Below are 21,945 nucleotides of genomic sequence, written 5' to 3'. Positions count from 1 at the left end.
GCTCTTTGCTGCCTATTCTGCAAAATCTACTTTTCAAGATGTCAGTTCACCCAGGAAAAGTCTGCACCTTTGCTCTTCAAATTCTCTGAACAAAAATCCCAAACCTTTGTTAAAGTTAGTATTTGAAAGTACACAGGTTGACATGGTTATTGATGGTAGTCTTGTGAAGACTTTAAAATATGCATACATAAAGATCATACACTAAAAGGACATTTTCAGTCATGCCCCCTCGGTGTTATCAGAATATCCGGAACTTTGCATTGGTTTTTTTCTCCCAGGAAGCTGAGTTTTGGCATGTTTAAGGAGACACTGTTGAATAAATTGTCTCTTTACTACTTCAAACAAAACACATCAAAGACACATAATCCAAGGAGAGGTTTTGCTGAAAAGATCTTTTCATGAACTTACACAATGTTGTATAGCTCCCTGTTCAGAAGTTCATGGACTACTTCCAGACAAATTAGCTAAAACGTTGCTGAAGAAATCTGTCTCCAGTATATTTTAGCAAAGTTACTCCTGTTATGATTGTCAGAGTTCCTGGAGGGCTTTCTTTTTTTAATAATACCAAACTGTCACGAATGCCGTGACTCTGCAAACTCAGAACTATAAAGCCTATTACAGAGAAAAATAAGTTTTTAAAATACGATGACTAAAACTTGTCCAAATTGGTACACTTGTTTCACTGTGTTAGGAAATTCAGACAGTTCATTTTCGTTACAGCTAAAACATGCAGGCATATATTTGTAACACTTTGTGATAGATTTAGCTTTTATAAAAAGGAGAGAGCCACAAGCCACGTAAATCAATCTTTACATAGCAAAATGTGTATCAATTTTACCTACAAAAATATTTAGGGTTAGCTTTAAACCAAACAAATACAGAAAAATAGATACAAAAAAGTCAGTTTCTAACAAATAATTTTTTGTTTCTACTGCTTTACAACCAGGTATGCCATGTTCCTATCTGGAAAATATGGACCAACTTAAATGTGTAAAGGAAAAACATAAGCTGTCATGTGCATGAGCAGTAAGTCTGACATGTTGGACTTTGTACCTGTGAATGACAAAATCCACTGAATACGGACAAGTGTCATTGGCCCAAATTTCTACATGTAAAGAAGTCTCAAAAAAATTGCCCAAGGTCTCAAATTCTGTGAAGACAAGCTTTCCAGGAAAAGATGACATTTCAGGGAAAACACAGAAATATAGTAGTTCTGCAAACAATCATATTTCAATCTCATTTAATATACTGAGCTGTCTTCATATCTTGTTATTAACGTGTAAGAGATCTTGGTTACATGACTGCCAAGAAATGCCCAAAAAGTTCACACTCTGCAATTCAAATGGATCAGAAGAACTAAACAAATTTAGTCTTAATATTTTAGATCTAACTCATGATGTCAGAATATTAGGATTTCCCAGATTTTGAGCATAATTAATAATTGTGCCAGTACTTGGTATACATACATTTTTAAATTGTATTATCTATTTTTGTGTTTCAGTGAAAACACATCTGGTCAAACCATATGAAGACTCACATATCACAAAGCTGTATACAGTGAAAAAATTGTAATGTTTGCTGGATATAGTAATTTGAAATTGAAACTTGTATGTCTATGTGACAATATATTTACAAATGTATGCTGTATATAAAGGTGTGTTGGATGATAAATTTAGTCTTGTTTTTAATCACTGGAAGAAAAGTCAATTTAAAGCAAAATATTGGTGAAGAAACATCATGATTACCTGCTAAATATCCTGAATTCATCAACAAGTATTTATGTAATAATCGGCTCTGTTTAGCAAAGTTAGTATGACTAAACAACCTAAAATTATAAAACAAACGTTTCCCTTGGTGGAAGTCAGAATAAGATAGAGGGAAAACAAACCCCATCAAATCCAGGAAATATTCATAAACTAACAATAAAATGGTAACAGCAGCTATATCAATTTTAATGAAATAATAACATTAATTGCTGGCAAACAACTCCTAATCTATGAATAAGTATTGTTTTATTACAGTCCTAAATCTTCTTTATCCTTTTATGCTGCAGTATAATTTCTAATCTAATTATACGCCCACTTCAAGATGGTTACAACATAGAAAAAGGTTAGATCTGTTCTTATATTTTTACTCAAAGAACTGAATGCTGCTTTTCTCGTGAAGCACTGAAAAAATATTGCTGGTTTTTAGAAACATAACAGCTTGTGCTTGACCTTACAAAGCTAATCAGCAATATTTTTTTAAACGGAAAGAAAGTATTGAATAGTCCTCTATATTGCATACAATTGAAAGCACACATTTTCCAAGTGATACGTAATTTGTGCACACAACTGACTAAAGAGATTAATTTGATCACATTGCTATATGAACCTAACCATATATTATGACAGCAACATAACTTAGCATGATGTGATGGGAAAAACCAAAAATTTCCAAGTTTTACCTCCAAGCTATGACACAGACTACCAAGAAATCTCCACAATGACAATCTTTGAGACAGAAACTACAATACTTTCAGTATTTTTCTAACCAGAATATTGAAATAACCAGCAGAGGTTTGGAAACACACTGAGAAAGAGTTCTCCACCTGCAAAGTATCATTAAGTAAGACCATGATCCAAAGCTCATTCAAGTCAATGACCACCTTTCCAATAATCTCACAGAGTTATAGGTGGGATCCAAAGCATGGGACAATTTGCTGCAGATTTTTTGCTGGTGTAAACGCTTAAACACACTACAGTATCTAAACATATCTGCATGTATCAAAAGTACTTCTAATACTTTACGAACTCCCAGCATACATTCTACAAATTATATTTTTCCAATTAAGTTGGAATACTCTTAATCTTAATACTCCTCTTGTTTTGGAGAACAGACATAGTAAAAAAAGCAGCAAGCTGAAGTAAATGTTCCTTAATTAGCCCACTTTTAGCACAACCTTAAAATTGCTTCATAACCCAAGTACTGTTATACAAAAGTGTACATAATGATGCTTGCTCAAGCAAGTTTCGGCTTTACGAAAAATGAATTATAACACACTATCTCTTCTGCCTTTTGGAGTTTGAGAAGCTGATTAAAAAAAATCAATCATTGATTAAAATAGCAAGGGTTCAATATAGAATCATAGAATTGTTTAGATTGGAAAAGATCTTTAAGATTATCCAGTCCAACCATTAACCTAGCACTACCAAGTCCACCACTAAGCCAATTATTTTAAAACCAAATTATTTAAACCAAATTATTTAAACCAAATTATTTAAAGAGTTCTCTTACCAGTGGTAAGACAGTCATGAAAACAATCCTCAGAGTCCAGAGACAAAAAATTGTTAATAAGAAATGGTCATTACATGTAAGGACTTATCCATAACACTAAGGAAGAATAAACAAATGCTGTAACACTGTAGCTGCAACTATGATGGTCCAAAAGTGTAAGAAAAAACAGGTATTTACAGAAAGGTAGCATGTTTTATTAGACTCACTATTATAATTGGGAGAAAACAAGACTAGGCTCAGGGCTTCAGTGGATTATTGCTTTTTTGGTTATGTTAGAAAGACCCTGCCTCTTCCCTTACAATTTTGCTAAGCAAAAGCTGTCAGTACAACTTTGTGGCAATTATCAGGCACAGGACAATTCCTTCTAGTGTAGAGTCACAGATGAATGTAGCTAAAGGAGAGCAAGACCATGGATTTTTTTCCCCCTCAAATTTTCTTACTCAGTTATCAGTTAACTTGCACTTTCTAACTTACTCATAATTAGTGGTGATTTAAAAACATGCACAGTGAGAAATTGATTTTTCATTTAAAAATTCATTTTAGATCCCTATTTAAATAAATGGCTATTACAGAGTTGTGTACGGGCATTTTCAGTCACTCAACTGACTTGCCTCAAAAGATGCCCAATTCCTAAATAAAGGGTGTGATACCGAAGTCTAACTCATTCAAGCGATTCCATTTAAATTGATAGATAAGTTATGTTTACAACTGCTTAACATTCCTCAAGTGAGAAATTCCTCAAGTGAGAGCTAGACAATTTATGGGTAGTTACTACAGTTTAAAATACCATTCAGTACTTTGTCCTTGAATATCTGAGACAATATAAATAGTGGTGTAAAGCCCAGTGACAGTAGACAGAGGTTGAAAGCAGACTGAGGTTGTTCTATTGTGGTTGTTTTTTCTGACTACATTTTGTTTTAATTTCCAGTGAAGATCATTTGTTCTATTTAAAGTTTATGGACACAGAACTTTTCATTTGTTTCTGTGCTCATTGTTAATGTGACTTCAGGCAGGCTTGTGCCTAAGTATAACAAAGAACTCTACTTCCTCTGCTGCTATACTGGTTTTGCTGAATCAAACAGAACAGTTACCATCAAAATTTGAAAAAAACCCCAAACTCTACCCTTTGAGTTCTGTGTCCAGTTTTGGACTCCCCAGTAGAAGAAGGATGCTATAAAGAAACTGGAGTGATCCTGACAGAACCAAGTTAGTTCGGGCTGGAGTACATCACACACAAGAGGAAGCCAAGGGAGCTGTTTTCTATCAACCTGGAGAAAACAAAGCTATACATGTACCTAAATACCACCTTCCCTTATGCAATGGATTGTTGCAGAGGTGGACTCAGACTATTCGCAGAGGCTTACAGTGGTAAGATAAGAGGCAGTGGTCACAAGTTGCAAGAGGGGAAATTCCAAGTGGGTATAAGGAAAATGTTCTTCAGAGTGAGAGTAGTTAAAGCGCAGGAACAGATGCCTAGGTGGGTTGTGGGATCCCCATCTTCCGACATTTTCAAAGCTCTGCTGGACAAGGGCCTGAGCAACCTGATCTAACCTTGAAGCTGGACCTGCTGTGCTCAGGAGGCTGGACCAGATGACCTACAGAGATCCCTTCTGACCTAATTACTCTAATTTGTTAGCAGTAGGCATAATTCACACAATCATCAGCAGCAGAAGAAAAAAGTAAACAGTCCTTATTAGTCCCTGAAAACATGCCACAAACTGCTACAAAATCTGGTTTTTTTCTAACTAGTCTCAGTGCATCAGTTTTATAACCACCAATATGACAATATTCCTCAGGGAAGTCAGAGTGCTCTGGTTCCTTTTGTGTTACTCCAAATTTCATTATGAAAAAGACAAAGAAATAGTAACAACCTTATTCTCAAGTTTTTGACATCAGCAGGTATTACAGACAAATGTGGAATTCTTGTCTCAGCAATTGGTAAATGAAGCCTACCCAGATCAACAAAAGCCATCACAGCAATGATGAATATGAAGTCTAAGCAAAAATATTTGCTTGCTCTGACACTTAATTCCTATTTCAAGACATACTTCTCAGTCTTCAAAAGGACTAAAAAGATCATTTAAGTAGATGCATTTAAGCCATCTGTAATTTTTATTATTGTTTTATTTTAAAATGAAAAAGTTCAAAGTGAAAGGTTTTTACTAAGCTTATAATGAAAAAAAAAGTCTTATTAAGTAAGGACTAAATTCTGTGAGTGTTTATATGTAGATAAGAGAAAATCCTGGGAACAAGAAACAATTTTAATCTTTAAAAATTTAATACTTTGATTTTATTAGTTTATTTCAGCTTCATATTATTATTATTTTAACTTGAGCTCCAACATCTTCATTTTAAATGACTGGTAACATAAAGGCATGTGGTTGGAACAAATATTCAATAACTATTAAAATACTAGACTAATGAAAAAAGCAGAAAACACCAATATCTTTGATCTTGGGATACTGTCAGCCCTCTCCTCATCTCAGTTCTTGCTGACCTGATATATTTTACCAATGCCCCTCACTTTCCTTTTTTCTATCTCAGAAAACCTCAAATCATAGTTATTTTATTAAACAAACAAACAAACAAACAAAAATTCAACAGTCCTGGCAAAACCATCCCCCAGACATGACATTTAAGATAAAAAGAAGGAAGAACTTCATTTGCAGGATCTGGAAAACAAGTTTTCAGGGAAGATTTGTCTTTACAGAGACTCAGTATTTAGGTATCTTCTATCACTTGGAGCTCAGATTAAAGTTTCTTTTAATTAAAATAAATAAAGTATCTCGGTATGACATTTTTTCTTTATGCCTTTGCCAGATTTATGGAACAAATATAATTTGGTAATGCCTCATCTTTCAAAAACAACACCAGTTTCCAAATGTGCATGTAACTCTGTTTTTGAGAGCTTAGTGCAAGCAAGTTTCCTTAGAAATTTCAAAAGGGCTTTCCTAAAAAAAAAAAAAGTGTAATACAATTTCTTATTTTAACTAAAATATCTAAATATATTTAGAATTCCACCATAAGCACTGCAGAAGATGTGACACAAAGATACTCTGAATCAAAGCTATCAAACTGTAACCTATAATAAGCAGCCTTCTTGAACAACTCTAAACAGTGCAATTTAAGTCAAAATAAACATGAGGAACTAATAATCATTTGAGATGAAACATTAATGAAGCTTTTTGCTTTTTATTGCCTTATAGTTGTACACATTTTCAGGAAAAACTGCTAGCATTACTGCTCCAATTTCTCAATTTAGGCAAAATTTCAAGCTACATTTGTTTCAAGCTGACATCCAAAAAAATAAGTGTCCTTTACTATATATAGATTCTACAGGTCTTTTGTACCTAAATCACCCACATTAGTAATAATACACCTGTGATGCAAGGTTGCCTGAAGGTGAGCCAAGCCACTATTTCCCGCACTGTGTCAAAAATATATACAGGTCAGAATGGATAATTGTTCATATAAGCCTATCATTTAATTAGTTAACAAGGACTATTGTCTAGAAAATCCACATGCTTACAGGCCTGATGCTTACACCTTAACAAAACTCCAGAAAAAGACCCCTCCACTACTAGAGCATAGTTGTTTTATTAGGCATTCTTCATTTTTTAATCATATTAGCATGAAGATTTAACAAGTCTTTATAGAAAGACTAGCTTTGATCATGGTAGCAAATATTCCGTCATGCTAATGATACCAAGAGATTTTAACCTGATTGGGCAGTCACTGTGCCAGGGCTATAAAAAGCAAGTAATGGACTTGTATCACAATGGTCTCACAACATTTTAATCATTCAATCCTTTTGTATTACAACTTAATTGAGCTGGCATTTATATTGACATTGCAGTACCAAAACTGTACAAGTCTTCACTGAGCTCACTGCGTTGGAAACCACCCTTCCAATTAGGGCACACAGCAACCTGCTGTACCAGCCAACAATGTCTACAAACACAGAGGCAACATGCTGCAGTTCCACTCAACAAGCCTAAAAAGAAAGGAGGGGCAGAGGGGAAGGGAATGTGGGTAAAAAGGGTGGAAAACCAGCTTCCTATATGTGACACATGTATAGGCAGATACATAGATATAAGCAAGATTTTTGGAATACCGAGGTAAGATGAGTCCAAATAAGAATGAAAGTTTAGTGCATCTTCTAAGAAACTTAATTCAGATTATTTCCTCACTGAAGCAGAGAGATACAGGTAAGGAACCTGTACCTGTTTCATGTCTCCTCATTAGAAAAGCTGCTTTATTCGACCCCTCAAAAGGATGAGTTCTGTACACTTCTTTTGAGATATAATTTTAGAGTGGAAAATAGCTCTTAATAACCAGTTTAATGGTGGGTTCTGGCTATTACGTAGTGAATAAAGAATCACGACTGACTTACTTGTCTGTTCTCCTGCCCCATATATTTCCTGCTGATTTAGTTTGAAATTTTCCTGAAGACAGTTTGTACTCTTACAACTAATGTTATTAAAACTATTTTAAACATCTAACATGTTGCACATGTATAATTATGCCTTTAAATACTCAAAAAAAAGACCTTGTATTTCAAATTATACAAAAGTAAAGTGAACTAAAAAAAAAATCTGGAATTCCAGTTGCACAATAATGATCTCTTCCCCAAAAGCCAAATGTTTGCATGAAGCCAAAGTTTGCATAATAACTTCATACAACAATTGAAATTAAGGAGGTTCTGAAAGACCCATGACAAAGCTAAAAGAGCTATATATTTCCCTACATAAAATCAAATTACTGTAAGATTTCAGATATGTGGATGTTATTTTTCTTTTTTCACAATTTAAGGTCTACATCACAAGGGAAATACAAATTGCATCACTTTTTGAAGCATGACAAAGTCTGCAGATTAAGTACTATCAAAGGAATAGTCCCACTAATTCCACATTCTTCTTGCTAGGAGAAATTTATACTAAGGTATTGTATATGGTAAGGGCTTCCAACAAAAGAAAAAAGAAAATGTTCCTTTTGCTGTAAAAAGATGTAAAGGGATGACTTTTATCTGTCCCTAAGAATCATCTTTAAAAGTAGTGAAGAACCAAAAAAAAAACCAAACCAGAAATAAGAATCTAAAGTTTTTTAAGAATCTCTCCATTTCTTTTACTCTATGATGTTCAAAAATAGAGGTCATAATTTATTTGGAACCTTTTATTTGTCATAAATAAAATAATTTATTTATTATAAAACCATGTAAACTAAGTCAGATTTCATGTTTCAAGCAATTTCTTATCAAATGGTTCAAATTTCAGAGCGATTATTAATCCACAATCCTATCGAAGTCAGTGAAAGTAAAGCACATTCAGCATTACTCTAGCTTAGATGGTCAAAAGGAGAGCACAATTCGAGAGAAAATTAGCAACCCTTTACAAACTACTAAAATTTCATTTGTTTGAAGAAACTTGTAGCTTTTTTATTTTCCTTGAATACAGAGTAAAACACAAATCCTTGAGTTGTTAGTGAGAGAGAAATCCCTCCTCCCCCACAAAACCCAAACAAACCACAAAACAGCAGGTCCAAACACATTTATTATATCATCTTAGTCACAGACTTAAACAGGAAAAAAAAAAAATAATAGCAGAAAAGCAAAGGATGGTCACTGGATTTCTATGAGCATATTCAGTAAAGCTAGAAATGTCCTATTAGGATGTTTAGTCTATGTCCTGTGGCTTTATATTACAAGGCAATCTAATGATGTAAATATGTTTTCCAAATATTTTCCATTACTGGTGAAATATTTTCTAAAACTGGAAAAAGGGACATTACAAATTATAGTCAACATTATAATGATGCTGTTTTGCAAAATATTTTGACTGTAAGAATATTTTGTGTAAGAATAAGCCACAGAAAGAAACAGAAACAGTGAAGGGAAGTAGTTTGTATATTACAGATGCTAATTCTTAGGATAAACACAGCACACGAGAAGAAACTAAAATCTGTGGCAATGGGGGCATTATCCTGGAGGCTATCAGATCTTTCAAAAAACCATAGGTGATTGCTGTTAGGTTTATGAACAGCTGAGCTGTTTCTTATTTGCATGATACATCTGAAGAGAAAATATTTTCAATGTTATTCTTTAATAAATCAAGACAAAACATTGGTCATATTAGAACTGAAACCAAAACTAATTCCAACGCACTAAGATTTTCTACTTAATTTCTGATTGCATTCATCATCATAATACTAATATTTGAAGCATTATAAGAGTAACCTTGTTCTGTTGTTAGACTAAAGCAATGTTTAATTGTTAGCAAACTGTAAAAGAAGGATGTTATTTATTTTCTCCATTTTTTGATAGAGTAATAGAATTAGTGCTGCTTCTTAAAGATCAAGTTGGCTCTCCACACAAAAATATCAAGACTACATATTTAAAATGAAAAGAGGAAAACACAAACGAATAATAAAAAGAAACCAAGTAAGAGATGACTCAAGCATTAACAAAATAATAATTAAAAAAAAATCAAGAAATCACATGCTTGTAATGGTTTGCAGAGGCTGACACTTTTGACTGAAGAGACCAATTAAATGATCTAATGTCTGGTGCCTCTGAAACCACAGGCAAGATGACAATGTAACTGGACTTAAAGAGAGAAAAGTAGTGGCCCAACATCAAAGAAAGCACACTTAAAAAGAAAAAAAAAAAAAGAAAAAAGAAAGTTGCATCCAATTTCCATTCATCCAAGAACAAACTAGAAAGATTTTAAAATCCTGAACACTGCATTGCTGGTTTTTGTTTAAACAACGCCCAAGATTTTTTTTCTGAGCCTTCAAGTCTAACTGAATTTTCTCATGACTGTAAGTATGCATGGCAAAGAGCCTCCAAATGTTACCGAACTATTTCATGTATACTTTCCTGCTACTTTCTTTTCCCTGGCAATACACAGACAAAAACTGTTCCCTTAGTAAAGTGACTCCAACATCAGAAGTGAGTGCATTTTCAACAGTTTTTCCCTGCAAGAGAACATTGACTTAAAAAGAAATAGTGAAGAACATTTTTCTATGAAAGACTGTGGTCTTTCACAGTAACAGGGCAATTCTTATTATCCCACAATGGAAAGGAAAATTGAGTCACTAACTATAGGGTGAAATAAATTTCAGGCCCAGTTAAAGACTCCATTAGCCAAGAACCCTCATGACTATGAAGACATTTTGAAATACATACTTTTGCCTAAGAAAAGGTAAAAATGAAGTAAGAGGATGAGAAACAGGAACATACTTCAGGTATTGCCTACTACTACAAAAACAAAATTATCCTTCAATATTATCAGTAACAATAAAAAAATCAATTAGAATACAAGCTTTAACACATTATAACACTCAGAGTGAAAGTAGTCTTGATTCAGTTAAGAATGATTTTATAAATCAATTTTAGCGTTAAAGACTCAGCTATTTTGAGATAATTGTATGCTTAAACACCACTGATTTTAATAGCATTTAAGTACTTAAAAATCTCTAAAAATCAAAACTAAACTCCACATAATGGAGCAAATCAATGTATAAAAATCTTCCATCAGCCAACACTGAAACAAAGTGAAACAATACCACTTCCTGTTTATTAGAGCACTGTATAGGTAAATTATTCAACTGGAAAACCTTTCCATATTCTAGCAAAACACTCCAAGGGAAAAAAATCAGTCAGTCTGTTGCTAGTTAGCTTTGATACTCTGAGTTTTTATTGAGGATAATTCAATCCATAGCATGTAACAACGAGAGTTTTAACCCTTCTCTTTCCAAGCACAGTCAGATAAGATACAAAAGTTTTCGTCTGCAGTCACCATTAAACTCAGAAATATTTAAAGTTAAGTAAATGAGTTAACCTGAAGCTATATGTTATAAAAGTCAGATAAGCAAAGAAATCCCTTCTGGGTGAAAGAAGAATATAACAAAAGTTTTTTAAAGCATATTTAACTTATTCTAGTGAAGTTTCAAATTCACTAGCTCCTCATTTTCACTGTCAATTACCCTCCTGCTTTATGTGGGACTTTTAAGAAGAAAACAGAGGGGAAAAATCAAGAAAATGAAAGTGTATTTTTACTTCCAAGTAATGATTTGAGAAAGACTAAGTGTCCAGCTGAGGACGTCTGTTTTCCTACAGTGCAAAACACGTGGCAGTGCAATAGGCTGAAGAATAGCTTGCAGAATCATGGCTTAAACCAATGGATGGGTCAGAAAATGAATGAGAAAAGTTGGTACCTAAAGTAATACTTCCCAACTCACTACAAGTTTGGATTCTGAGCAGTAAGTTTGATAAACAAACAAACATTATGCAGAAATTGTGCTTCCTCCACTGTGGAATTTCCTCCCCCACTAAAACCATTACTAACTTCAGCAATGTGGGCATAAGCTGAGCAAAGAGAACGGCATTTTGGAAAATCCACCTGGTTCAGAGTGGCATTCAATCCACACAATGAATGAAGAGGGCTTTTGCATCAGTCTTAAATGCTTGCCTTTGCAAACTCTAAAATATGAGCATTGTTTGCTTATTATATGGAGGAAAAAACCAAAAACAGTGCCAAAATCACTGCCCTACACATTAAGACAAAAATAACAAGGGCAAAATTTGAGAATATCTCCACAAGTATTAATTCATGAGTGCCTCTAACTTAATGAAAACTAAACAGGGGGAATAAGATTTTCATTAGGTTTACTCCTTCATGGAACTATATAGGGAATACTTTTCTAATGCAATGAAGTGAGCTTATATTATAGACAAAAAACTAATTAGACATGAATTTCTATGCCTATGCAACAAAAGGGGCAACAGCAGCAGTGCTATTTTAGGAGTTAATAATGAAACCTTACCATACATAAAATTCTCAGGGGGTTGTTGCATATCTCCTAGGTTCAGACATGTCAGTATTTAGAAAACTAAAACATCATTCCACTTTTACAAGTGAGACAAACACTTGCCAGCTCTCCTCCAACTAATACAATGAAAGCTATTTTTGACCCTGTGTTACCCCGATTACTCGCAAGATCAACAACGTACCATTCTGCTACTGGTTTGGCAATGCTGTCAAAAACCACATCTTGTTTTGCCTCTTGATCAAAAATTTTCTGAAATCTGAAAATATTAAGCAAATAATAATTGCTCAGAATCTTAAAACACTACTTGATTCATACACTTTGGTTTGTGTTTGTAATAGTCAATGTTTACATCATTAGGCTTACATAACTTAGTACAATGTTTTCCCTGTAGTCTTAACCACAGCGTGCTGTTGTGCTATTGTACGTAAATAGGCTGTACACAGTGCTGCTTTGACAAGATCTGTACAATAAAATCCTCTGATAAAATGATGTGGCTTAGAAAAAAATAAACCGTATTTTAAATCTATCAAGAGAATCAGTGTTTGTAACTGGCACCACACTGAAACCTGGATAAATAGATTACACTATAACCAAATACAGCATCCCACCAGTATAGCTAGGCTCACATTTTTTCGTAACTACTTCCTTCATTCTGGTGCAGTTACTGTTAAGTCACAAGGAGATATTTAATTCAATCTTTGTCACTTCCTATATAAAATATCTGCAGTTGTCTTACAGAATCGAAGAATACTTCAGGTTGGAAGGGACCATCTGCTCCGATTCCCCTGCTCAAAGGAGGGTCAGCTAGAGCACGGGTCTGTACAGTCAGGTTTTGAGTATCTTCACATATGGAGGCTCCACAACCTCTCTGGGCAACCTGTTCCAGTATTTGATCACCCCACAGTAAAAAAGATTTTTTGATTCTTCCCATATTTCAATTTGTGCGCATTAACTTTTGTCCTGTCACTGGGCACCACTGAGAAGTATCTGGCTCCATCTTCTTTATTCCCTCCCTCCCCATCAGGTGTTTATACACGTTGATAAGATCCCCTTGAGCCTTCTCTTCTCCAGGATAAACAGTCCCAGGTCCCTCAGCCTCTCCTCTCGTCAGATGCTTCAGTCCTTTAATCATCTTTGTGTCCCTTTGCTGGAGCCCAGAACTGGACACAGAACTCCGGGTGTGATCTCACTGGTGGTGACTAGAAGGGAAGGATCAACTTCCTCGACCTGCTGGCAACACTGCCTAATGCAGCCCAGAGGCTGTTGGCCTTCTGTGCTGCAAATGGCGTATTGCTGACTCATGTTCAACTTTCTGTCTACCAGGACTCCAGGTCCTTTTCTGCAAACCTGCTTTCAGTCAACCCTGAACCTGTCCTGGTTATTCCTCACCAGGAGCAGGACTGGCATTTCACTTAGTTGAACTTCAGGAGATTCCTGTTGGCCAATTTCTCCAGCCTCTTGAGGTCCCTCTGAATGGCAGCACAACTGTCTGGTGTGCCAACCATCCCCCCAAGTTTCATATTGTCTGTGAACTTGCTGAAGCTTCACTCAGTCCCATCACCCAGGTCATTAATGCTAAACAGTATTGGATCGCAGTATTGATTACACCACTAGTGACTAGCCTCCAGCCGGACTTTGTAGCCCTGATGACAACCCTCTGAGCCCAGCAGCTCAGGTCATTTTCAACATCCCTCACTGATCCCATTCCTCAGACAGCCTTCCTGGGTCACTTGACCCTGCTCCCACCTCTTGTATGCTTCCTTTTTATGTTTGCGTTTAGTCAGGAGCTGCTTGCTCATCCATGCAGGCCCCTTGCTGCCTTGTTGTCATTTCCCGCTCATCAGGATGGACTGTTCTTGAGCCTGGAGGAGGTGATCCTTGAAAATCAGCCAGCTCTCCTGGACTTCTCTGCAGGTCTGTGTCTTACGGGATTCTTTCAATCAGATCCCTGAACAGGCCAAAGTCTATTCTCCTAAGTCCAGGGTTGTGATCCTGCTTTTTGCCTTGCTCCCTTCTCTCAGGATCCTCAACTTCACTATCTCATGGCCACTGCAGCCAAGACTACCCCCAGGTATCACATCCCTGGTCAGTTCTTCCATGTTTGCAAATATGAAGTGCAGCAGAGCTGCTCCCCTTACCAGCTCTTTAACCATATGCAAGGAAGTTGTCATTAATACACTCCAGAAATCTCCTGGACTGCTTGGACTCTGCTGTGCTGTCCCTCCTATCTGGAACCATATACTCAAATAGAACTTCACAGGGTATATAGAAAGGCACTATAGACACCAGGTATATAGAAAGGCACCATGGACTGCAAGGGATTATGCGGTGTGTACAACATCCCAGACAAATGCGATACACAAAGTAGAGAGGCATATATTCTATCCTGCTAACCCTTAATCAGTCAAGTAATTAAAACAATTGTGTTTGATTCCAATACAAGAAAATAAGAACAAAGGAGAACAATATTTGAGGTGACCAGGACAGACAGACTGCATGAAAGTATGATTTTTATGGAGGAAAAAGAAATGCTTGCTCCATAGCATTATTTTTGCATTGTCTTAAGCATAATAAGGCATAGTGTTTCTCAAAATCCATCTCTACAGACTTTTTAATAAATAATAAAGTCAGGAAAAAATATCAGCATTCGTTACAGCTGGCTGGGGCATTTGCAACCTAAGCTAGTTTCGCATATTAATCTAGTTGGAGAGGGCAGCTCCTCTCTTCCCAATCAGAACAGATTTCCTTAGCTGATGTAAAATGACATCAGTCTGAGCTGCAGATGTTTATCTGGGGCTCTCTTTTTTAATAGCATAGAGCAACAAATTTACTTCATTTTGTATTATAAAAAAAAAACATTATTCAACTTGGAAAAAGACAATCTCAACCTAGTCATCAGAGGTGGTTATAAATCTAGCTTTCTTCGTCATAAAAATTTTAAAATGTTGCCTCCAAGTTTTCTGTTGAAGAGATAAAAATATTTGATTAATATTGCTGGCGCTTATTTTTAGTTTCTAAAAACTGTTTACATTCTACAACTATGGTTTTGTTTCTTTCAACAACCTCTGGTTTTCTTTACTGTGTTTTGGTTATGCCTGAAACACAGTTTCTAAACAGAGTGTTTTACATCAAGACATCTTTAGCCAGCCTATGCCAACTCATTAGATCACAAAAGAATACACAGTCCTGCATTCAATTTTCATACACAAATTCCAAACAAGCTGTAAAGATAGAAGAACTGATAAATGAAAATGCAGTCTTTGGGATGAGACTCAGAAATGTATGATGACTTGCAATGGATAGACAAAACCCCCACAACTTTACTAAATCCTATCAAACTTGCTTGGGTGCAGAGCATAATATGCTGGAGTATTCTTCTTGTTAATGGAGTTGTACAAAAATAAACCTATCTATACTACAGCTTGATTTTAAGAATAGGCTCTTCCAGGTTCTATAGATATGCATCACTACACAGTGATATCCATCACTAAAGGCAGAAGATATAAAGATAAGGATTTTACTTACTTGAACTTGTAGTTCTCTCTTTTATTATTGACGAACCCATCTGCTAAATCACGTGGCACGATAATCTCCAGACTAGACAGAGATTTCTCATCGTCATCAACTGAATAAATCTAATAAGCATGGATATGAATTAACAAAACAATTTTACCAATAGAACAGCATAGCCCTTAGGTATAACACTTACGTAAGCTTAGTACCTGTAACTGCCTTAAGAAAAACTCCACACAAATTTCAGAATTGCTTTGTGTACCATGGCTAATCAGTATGTCAAAACAACATAGCAAACCAGAATAGTTCTGTCTCTTCAAAAGCCCTTAATACATGAGCAGATCCTTCTTCGGCTATTATACAACAAAACAAGCACATACTAACACTATCCCATTTGTTACCATGTAAACACTGCAATAAGATTTGAAACAGAAACATAGCCTCTTTGACATGATTTGCTTACTAAACTGCTTTAATATCTGAGCTGTTATAAAAAACAAAGTGCAGCCCCCATTGCAACCCCCTCAAAAAAAAAAAAAATGGAAGAACATATCAAGAAAGACTACAACAGAATGAGTAGAGCTGATTTAAAAGGACGAGACAATGAAGAGACCTACATGCACGATTTCTGAGGAACGCTTTCATTATCTTTATTATCCCTTGCAAGGACAGCTAAACACTGGGAGTTACACGTTCCCCTCCAGTGTTCAGAACAGTGTTGAACTGCATAAACGCACCGACCAGCCTCAAATGTTTTTCCTGTGGAGCCTCTCTCTAACAACTAGGCAGGAAAGAAGTTCCTCGCCCCCTCCCCCAACAGTTACAGCCTAAGCTCCTGTACTTCGTGATTTTATTAACTTCTTAACGCTTCGGAGAACAGTACAGGGCTGTGGCTTTCCGCTCCGCACCCCACCACGTACAAACCCCTCAGCTCTGGCAAGCCGGCGGGCGCGGCGGGGCCTCTTGCGGCGGGGGGGGCCGCGCCCACCGCCCGCTCCCTCCCGCCTTCAGGCGGCCCCGCCGCACGCAGGCCCAGGGGACGCCCTTTGGCTCGCCCCGGCCGCCCCTCTCCATCCCCCGGCCGCCCAGCAGCTGGCTCCCCGTCCTACCCCCGCCTGCTGCCGCCTGCCCAGCGGCTTCACCCGGGCGTACACCCGGATGGTTTCCTTCACCATCGCTGCCCGCCGGGCGCGGGGCAGCCGGCGGCGCCGCCCGCCTAGCAACGGTAACCACTGCACGCTACCCAGCGCGCACCGCGGCGGGCGGGAAGCGGCGGCGGCGGCCGCGGGCCCCGGTGGGGCGGGACCCGCTCCCGCCCAGTCACCTCACGCCGTCGGGTGGCTTTGGCCGGGGGCCTGTTTGCTCCCTGGCGAGGGAAGGAGGAGGAGGAGAAGGAGAAGAAGGAGGAGGAGAAGGAGAAGGAGGAGGAGGAGGAGAAGGAGAAGGAGGAGGAGGAGGAGAAGGAGAAGGAGAAGGAGAAGGAGGAGGAGGAGGAGGAGGAGAAGGAGAAGGAGAAGGAGAAGGAGAAGGAGAAGGAGAAGGAGAAGGAGGAGGAGGAGGGGGCATCCGGGCTCCATCTGCGAGGGGTGGCTGCCTGCGTGGCCGTTAATAGTAATTCCCCGCCAGCTGTTTTCCCCAAGGCCGAAGTGTCACGGCTGTGAGAAAAGAGAGCTTGTAAACACGGCCGGACCGAGGGGTGCGGTGTTCATATGGCGTGCTCCATTGGCACACCAGAAGTTCCCCACCAGACCTGTGGGGTTGTGTGTTACCTGCATGTCCACAGGGCCCTCCTCCATTTGAAACCACCTGTGTAAGGCCACTTGGTTCAAGAGAAGTGTTTGTTATTAACCAGTTGAAAGATCTGGGAGGGAAACTGGGGGGAAAATGCCTAGATTACATGCAATGAAGACATCAATTTTTTTTTAATTCTAATATAAAAAAGGTTCTCAAAAAAATGCTAGTGGGAAATAGCAGGTGTTGTTATGAGAGCTGAACTTACACAGAAGTAATGGTAGGACCCCATTCTTTGAAGTGGTTACTAAAGAGTCACACAAACAACATGATTTTGGCCTTAGTTTTGGTAAGACATATTGGTAAAGATCAGATTACAGTGATTGCAAGTCCACTAATTTAAATTAAGTGGAAAATCAGGGACTTGATTACGGAGGAGGATAGAAATTTCTTTAACTCGGATATGGTGAAAGTATGTTGAACTTTTATTCCAAATTAAGAAAAACAGTAGGGGAAAGGTTTTGTGTCCCAACTGAACAAACAACTGTCTCAGAATGCATATGAGGCATAAGTAGTGAGCCTTCAGGGAATGAAATGGAAAAGGGCTAATCACCAACTAAAATCGAGTGCAAAAGTCAAAAGGGTAAAAATGAAAACAAATGGAAAATATTACTTGGTGATTAAATAGAGAGTGAAGGAAAACCAGGACATTGGAATGGGATAATGGAATAAATACGGAGTATCATCTCAGCATTGCTCCAAAACTACAAAAAAATTTTATACCCTGTCAGTAGGGAAGGGGACGTTGAAGGTGATGTTAGAGGCAGAAGTGACTAACAGGAAGGAAGTGTGAGAGGGAAATAACTGCAGCCAAGAGGGAAGCAGAACCCTCGGAGTTCAATGAATTTAGACTGGGAGATGAGGATTTGCGAGGGAAGAGTAGATAATTTCAGTCCCAGAATTCTGTAAGAATTGCACTGTTTAATTGAAGGTCCAGGAACTGGGTTTGTTTGTCCGTTGGTTTGTTTTTGTATTGAAATAGATTCAGGGGAGTACAGTATTCTTGGAACACGGCAAACGTAATAGTCAACTGTGTTTATTCAGCAGCTTAGCTGGATTGTGAATTAACTGGGCAGTGGACATTGAAACACTGCAATTAGCTGTTTGGAAAGCCATTTTGTGTCTGCTGGGGTACAGTAGCTGGAATATGGAGTTGGGTGAATGAGACTATATTGCTTTTGGGACAAAGTGTGATCTGCAAAGGGTTTAGATGCCCTTCTTTGACACGAAGTCTGAGCTGTAAACTCTGAACCAATGGCACAGTGGAGAGACACCCGACTAGGTTTGCATAGGACTAGTCTGAATATGATATGGCCTGCACAGAGAAGCCAATGAGCCATCTCAGACTCAAGCTGCTTCCAGCATAAGAGCACAGTCTGAATTTCTGAAAGGCGAGAGGGAATCCTGGGCCACCTGCAGCATGGTCACTTGCACGGCAAGAGAAGAGCAAAGATAATGGAAAGGACTCACAGGTACATTCTGAAATACCCCTTTTATTACACAGCTGTCCTTGCAGAAGTGCTAGAGAGCTTCTGTGTTGTGCTCCACAATATATTGTCTTCAAGAACAGATTGTTAGCCCAGTGGCACCCAGCTCAGAATTAGCACTGTCTAGGCTTACTGGTCCTTCTGCAAAACAAAAGCTGCATCATTAATTTGAGGACAGAAATTATCCAGTTTTTCTTTTTGAGTGGAGTATATGGTATGTTGACTGCAGAAGACTGGAGATCAGTTGAAGAATTATAAGATGGGTGAGAACCTGGTTAAAGGTGATCTATTATAATTTGTTAAGAAAAAGGGTATTCTTGGGCTGATGACATGGCTGAGAGTCATATGTGCTGAAGAGGATGAAGATATCTAGGAGAAGATGAATGACTGTGAGGTTTAGAGGAATAGTAATGGATGACCATTAAATGTAGCGTAAGTTGCAAAATCAGGTAGGCATGTAAGACTGAGGACTAATGACAGCACATTTTGTTACATTCTGGAATCCATTAAGCCAGAAGTGTCAGAAGATTTTCTGGTTGTGGAAGTCCAGATGACAGCTGCCAGTCAAAAAAGGCAGCTGTGGTTCTTCAATGAATTGAGAATATGTCCTACAAAGGAAACAGAGTATTCACACTATTGTACAGGGTCCTGGTGAGACCTTCAGCATACTTACTGTGTGTTTATGGTCAGTTCTTTTTATTTCTCCATGTTTTTGAATAAAAGGGCTACTAGAATGATTAGGCTGATGGAGATTTTGCTGTAAGAGAACAGACCAGTAGGACTTGATTTATTTAGCAAAGGCTAAATACGAGAGGCTGTATGTGTGTGTATGAATACGCTAAAGGGAATTAATGTGGAAGCAAAAGAATCTTCTAAAACAGACATAGGAAAAAATGGAAATAATTTAATGCAAATAAATGCACACTGGAAATCAGAGGAAAATTAAAAGCATTAGGTGCTTGATTGGTCCCTTGGGATACTGGAGAAAACATGAGAAAAGTTCTGAAAGAGGACTGCATGATCACTTATGTAAGCAGAGGTTTGTCCCAGAAGGTGAAATCAAGAACCTCTATTCCAAAAAGTCTTTTTTAAGAACATTGAAACATCTTTTTAGAATCATACTGGGAATGAGAAGGCAAAGACAGTGTGAGTACTTTCTCTTCCCCCAAGCCACTTGATGGAACTCAACTTCACCTTATTTTGTTGTCTTAACTATGCCAATATCTCCATGCCTGGGTGTAATGTATATCTATCTTCTGTATAAGGTCACTGTCAACGGATAATGTGGAGTTCGCTAAAAAACATGTGCTCTCAGTTGTAATTTTATAGGCTGTAGGGAACCTTCAGTCGGCTTCATTATTTGAAAAGCTACAAGGCATGCGCTACTCCTAATTAGATCAGTCAACAGTTGCACTTTTCCCAGAAAATATAAAATAAAAATCTCCAAGTCAAAGAACTTCCTGTCGTGGTTTAGCCCCAGCCACCAACTAAGCGCCACGCAGCCACTTGCTCACTCCCCCTGTTCCGGTGGGATGGGGGAGAGAATCGGAGGAGTAAGAGTGAGAAGACTCCTGTGTTGAGATAAGAACAGTTTAATATTTGAAATAAAGTAAAATAGTAATGATAATAATAACATAATAAATAATAATAATAATAATATACAAAGCAAGTGATGCACAATGCAATTGCTCACCACCCGCCGACCGATACCCAGACAGTTCCCAAGCAGCAATCGCTGTCCCCTGGCCAACTCCCCCAGTTTATATACTGAGCATGACATCATATGGTATGGAATAGCCCTTTGGTCAGTTTGGGTCAGCTGTCCTAGCTGTGCCCCTCCCAGTTTTCTTGTGCACCTGTCAGAGCATGGGAAGCTGAAAAGTCCTTGACTAGCATAAGCAGTACTTAGCAACAACTAAAACAGCAGCGTGTTATCAGCATTATTCTCATACTAAATCCAAAACACAGCACTATGCCCGCTACTAGGAAGAAAATTAACTCTATCCCAGCCAAAACCAGGACACTTCCACAGCTTCATTATTTATCTCATTGTTCTTCATTTCAGTTGTAGGAAATCAACCTTTCTCATTTTACTGACTGTCATTTTCCTAGTCTCTAAGGTATTTGTCTACTTCAGCTTGTCCAGTACAGAAGATAGTAAGAAACTGAATGTGTTTCTTCTAAATCTCATCACCGTGGTTTCCATTTTCATGTAGAGCTCCTGAGGTATTTGGATCCACAGTTCAAAGTAACATAGCAGTGGCAGCAAAGAAAGTTGTTTGCTGCTTCAAAGAGAATGGTAGCACTACTGCTCACCAGAAGTCTGAGATGCTTCGAGTTTAAGAGCTGGTAGAGCATTTTATGTCATCCTTTTAAGGCAAACCCATACACTCACATATGGTCAAGAAAGAAAAGAAATGACAAAACTTTTCCTCACTGGTTGAATCATTCCCTCAACCTAAGAAAAAAGTCAGGTGTTGTCTGCACTTATTTCAGTAGGTTGAATGCAGCTTCTCTTGTGCTTAGGAGAAAGAAGTGCTGATAAGTACTGTATGGGATTCAAGGCAGTTTCGAAAGAGTTAATTTTGTCCTTGAGAGAGGTTCTAATTCAGTAAGAAATTATTGATTTGCTTTAGGAATCAATGGACAAAGTTTTATGTTGTGTGTATACAAAAGGTCAGATTTCATAGTTTTAAAGATAGTTCCAATTTCAAGCTAGATAACCTCTAGTTTTTTGTATCCTTGAGTGAGTATTTTTGTATAGGATTTGAAAAGTGTCAAGTAAGGGAAAATTTGTGCCATTGTGGAAGATAAAATTGTAGCAGGCTCCCATTTTTGCAACTGTTGAGAGAGATGCATTTAAGAATGAAGACATATGGAGACCTATTAAAATACCTAATCTCCTAATATCTTATAATACTATCTCCTAGTATCTTATTTGCTGAAGTAATGTGGGTATTAATATGACTGCTACATTTTCATTGGCATTAGGCCCAGGGAAATTTTCTCTAAATTAGTGTTCTTTTTCCAGAAAAGTTATATGAATGAT

The 21,945-nt window shown here is 37.7% G+C and overlaps 1 protein-coding gene across 1 annotated transcript in view; it reads right to left on the bottom strand.

Annotated features, from left to right (window-relative positions):
- Window positions 1–16,793, bottom strand: part of KIF6 (kinesin family member 6) — a 175,242-nt gene extending 158,449 nt beyond the window's left edge. The window contains exons 1-3 of the mRNA XM_075707136.1: window positions 16,728–16,793; window positions 15,631–15,740; window positions 12,287–12,361 (exon numbers count right to left, since the gene is read on the bottom strand). Coding sequence (XP_075563251.1) covers window positions 12,287–12,361; window positions 15,631–15,740; window positions 16,728–16,793 — 251 coding nt within the window. The remainder of the gene's footprint in view (window positions 1–12,286; window positions 12,362–15,630; window positions 15,741–16,727) is intronic.
- Between the last annotated feature and the right edge of the window lie 5,152 nt (window positions 16,794–21,945).

This window comes from Pelecanus crispus, chromosome 3 (assembly GCF_030463565.1).
Source record: "Pelecanus crispus isolate bPelCri1 chromosome 3, bPelCri1.pri, whole genome shotgun sequence".
Classification (NCBI taxonomy): Eukaryota; Metazoa; Chordata; class Aves; order Pelecaniformes; family Pelecanidae; genus Pelecanus; species Pelecanus crispus.
The sequence above is the reverse complement of the archived record's forward strand: the minus strand, read 5'-3'. Positions and strand labels throughout refer to the sequence as shown.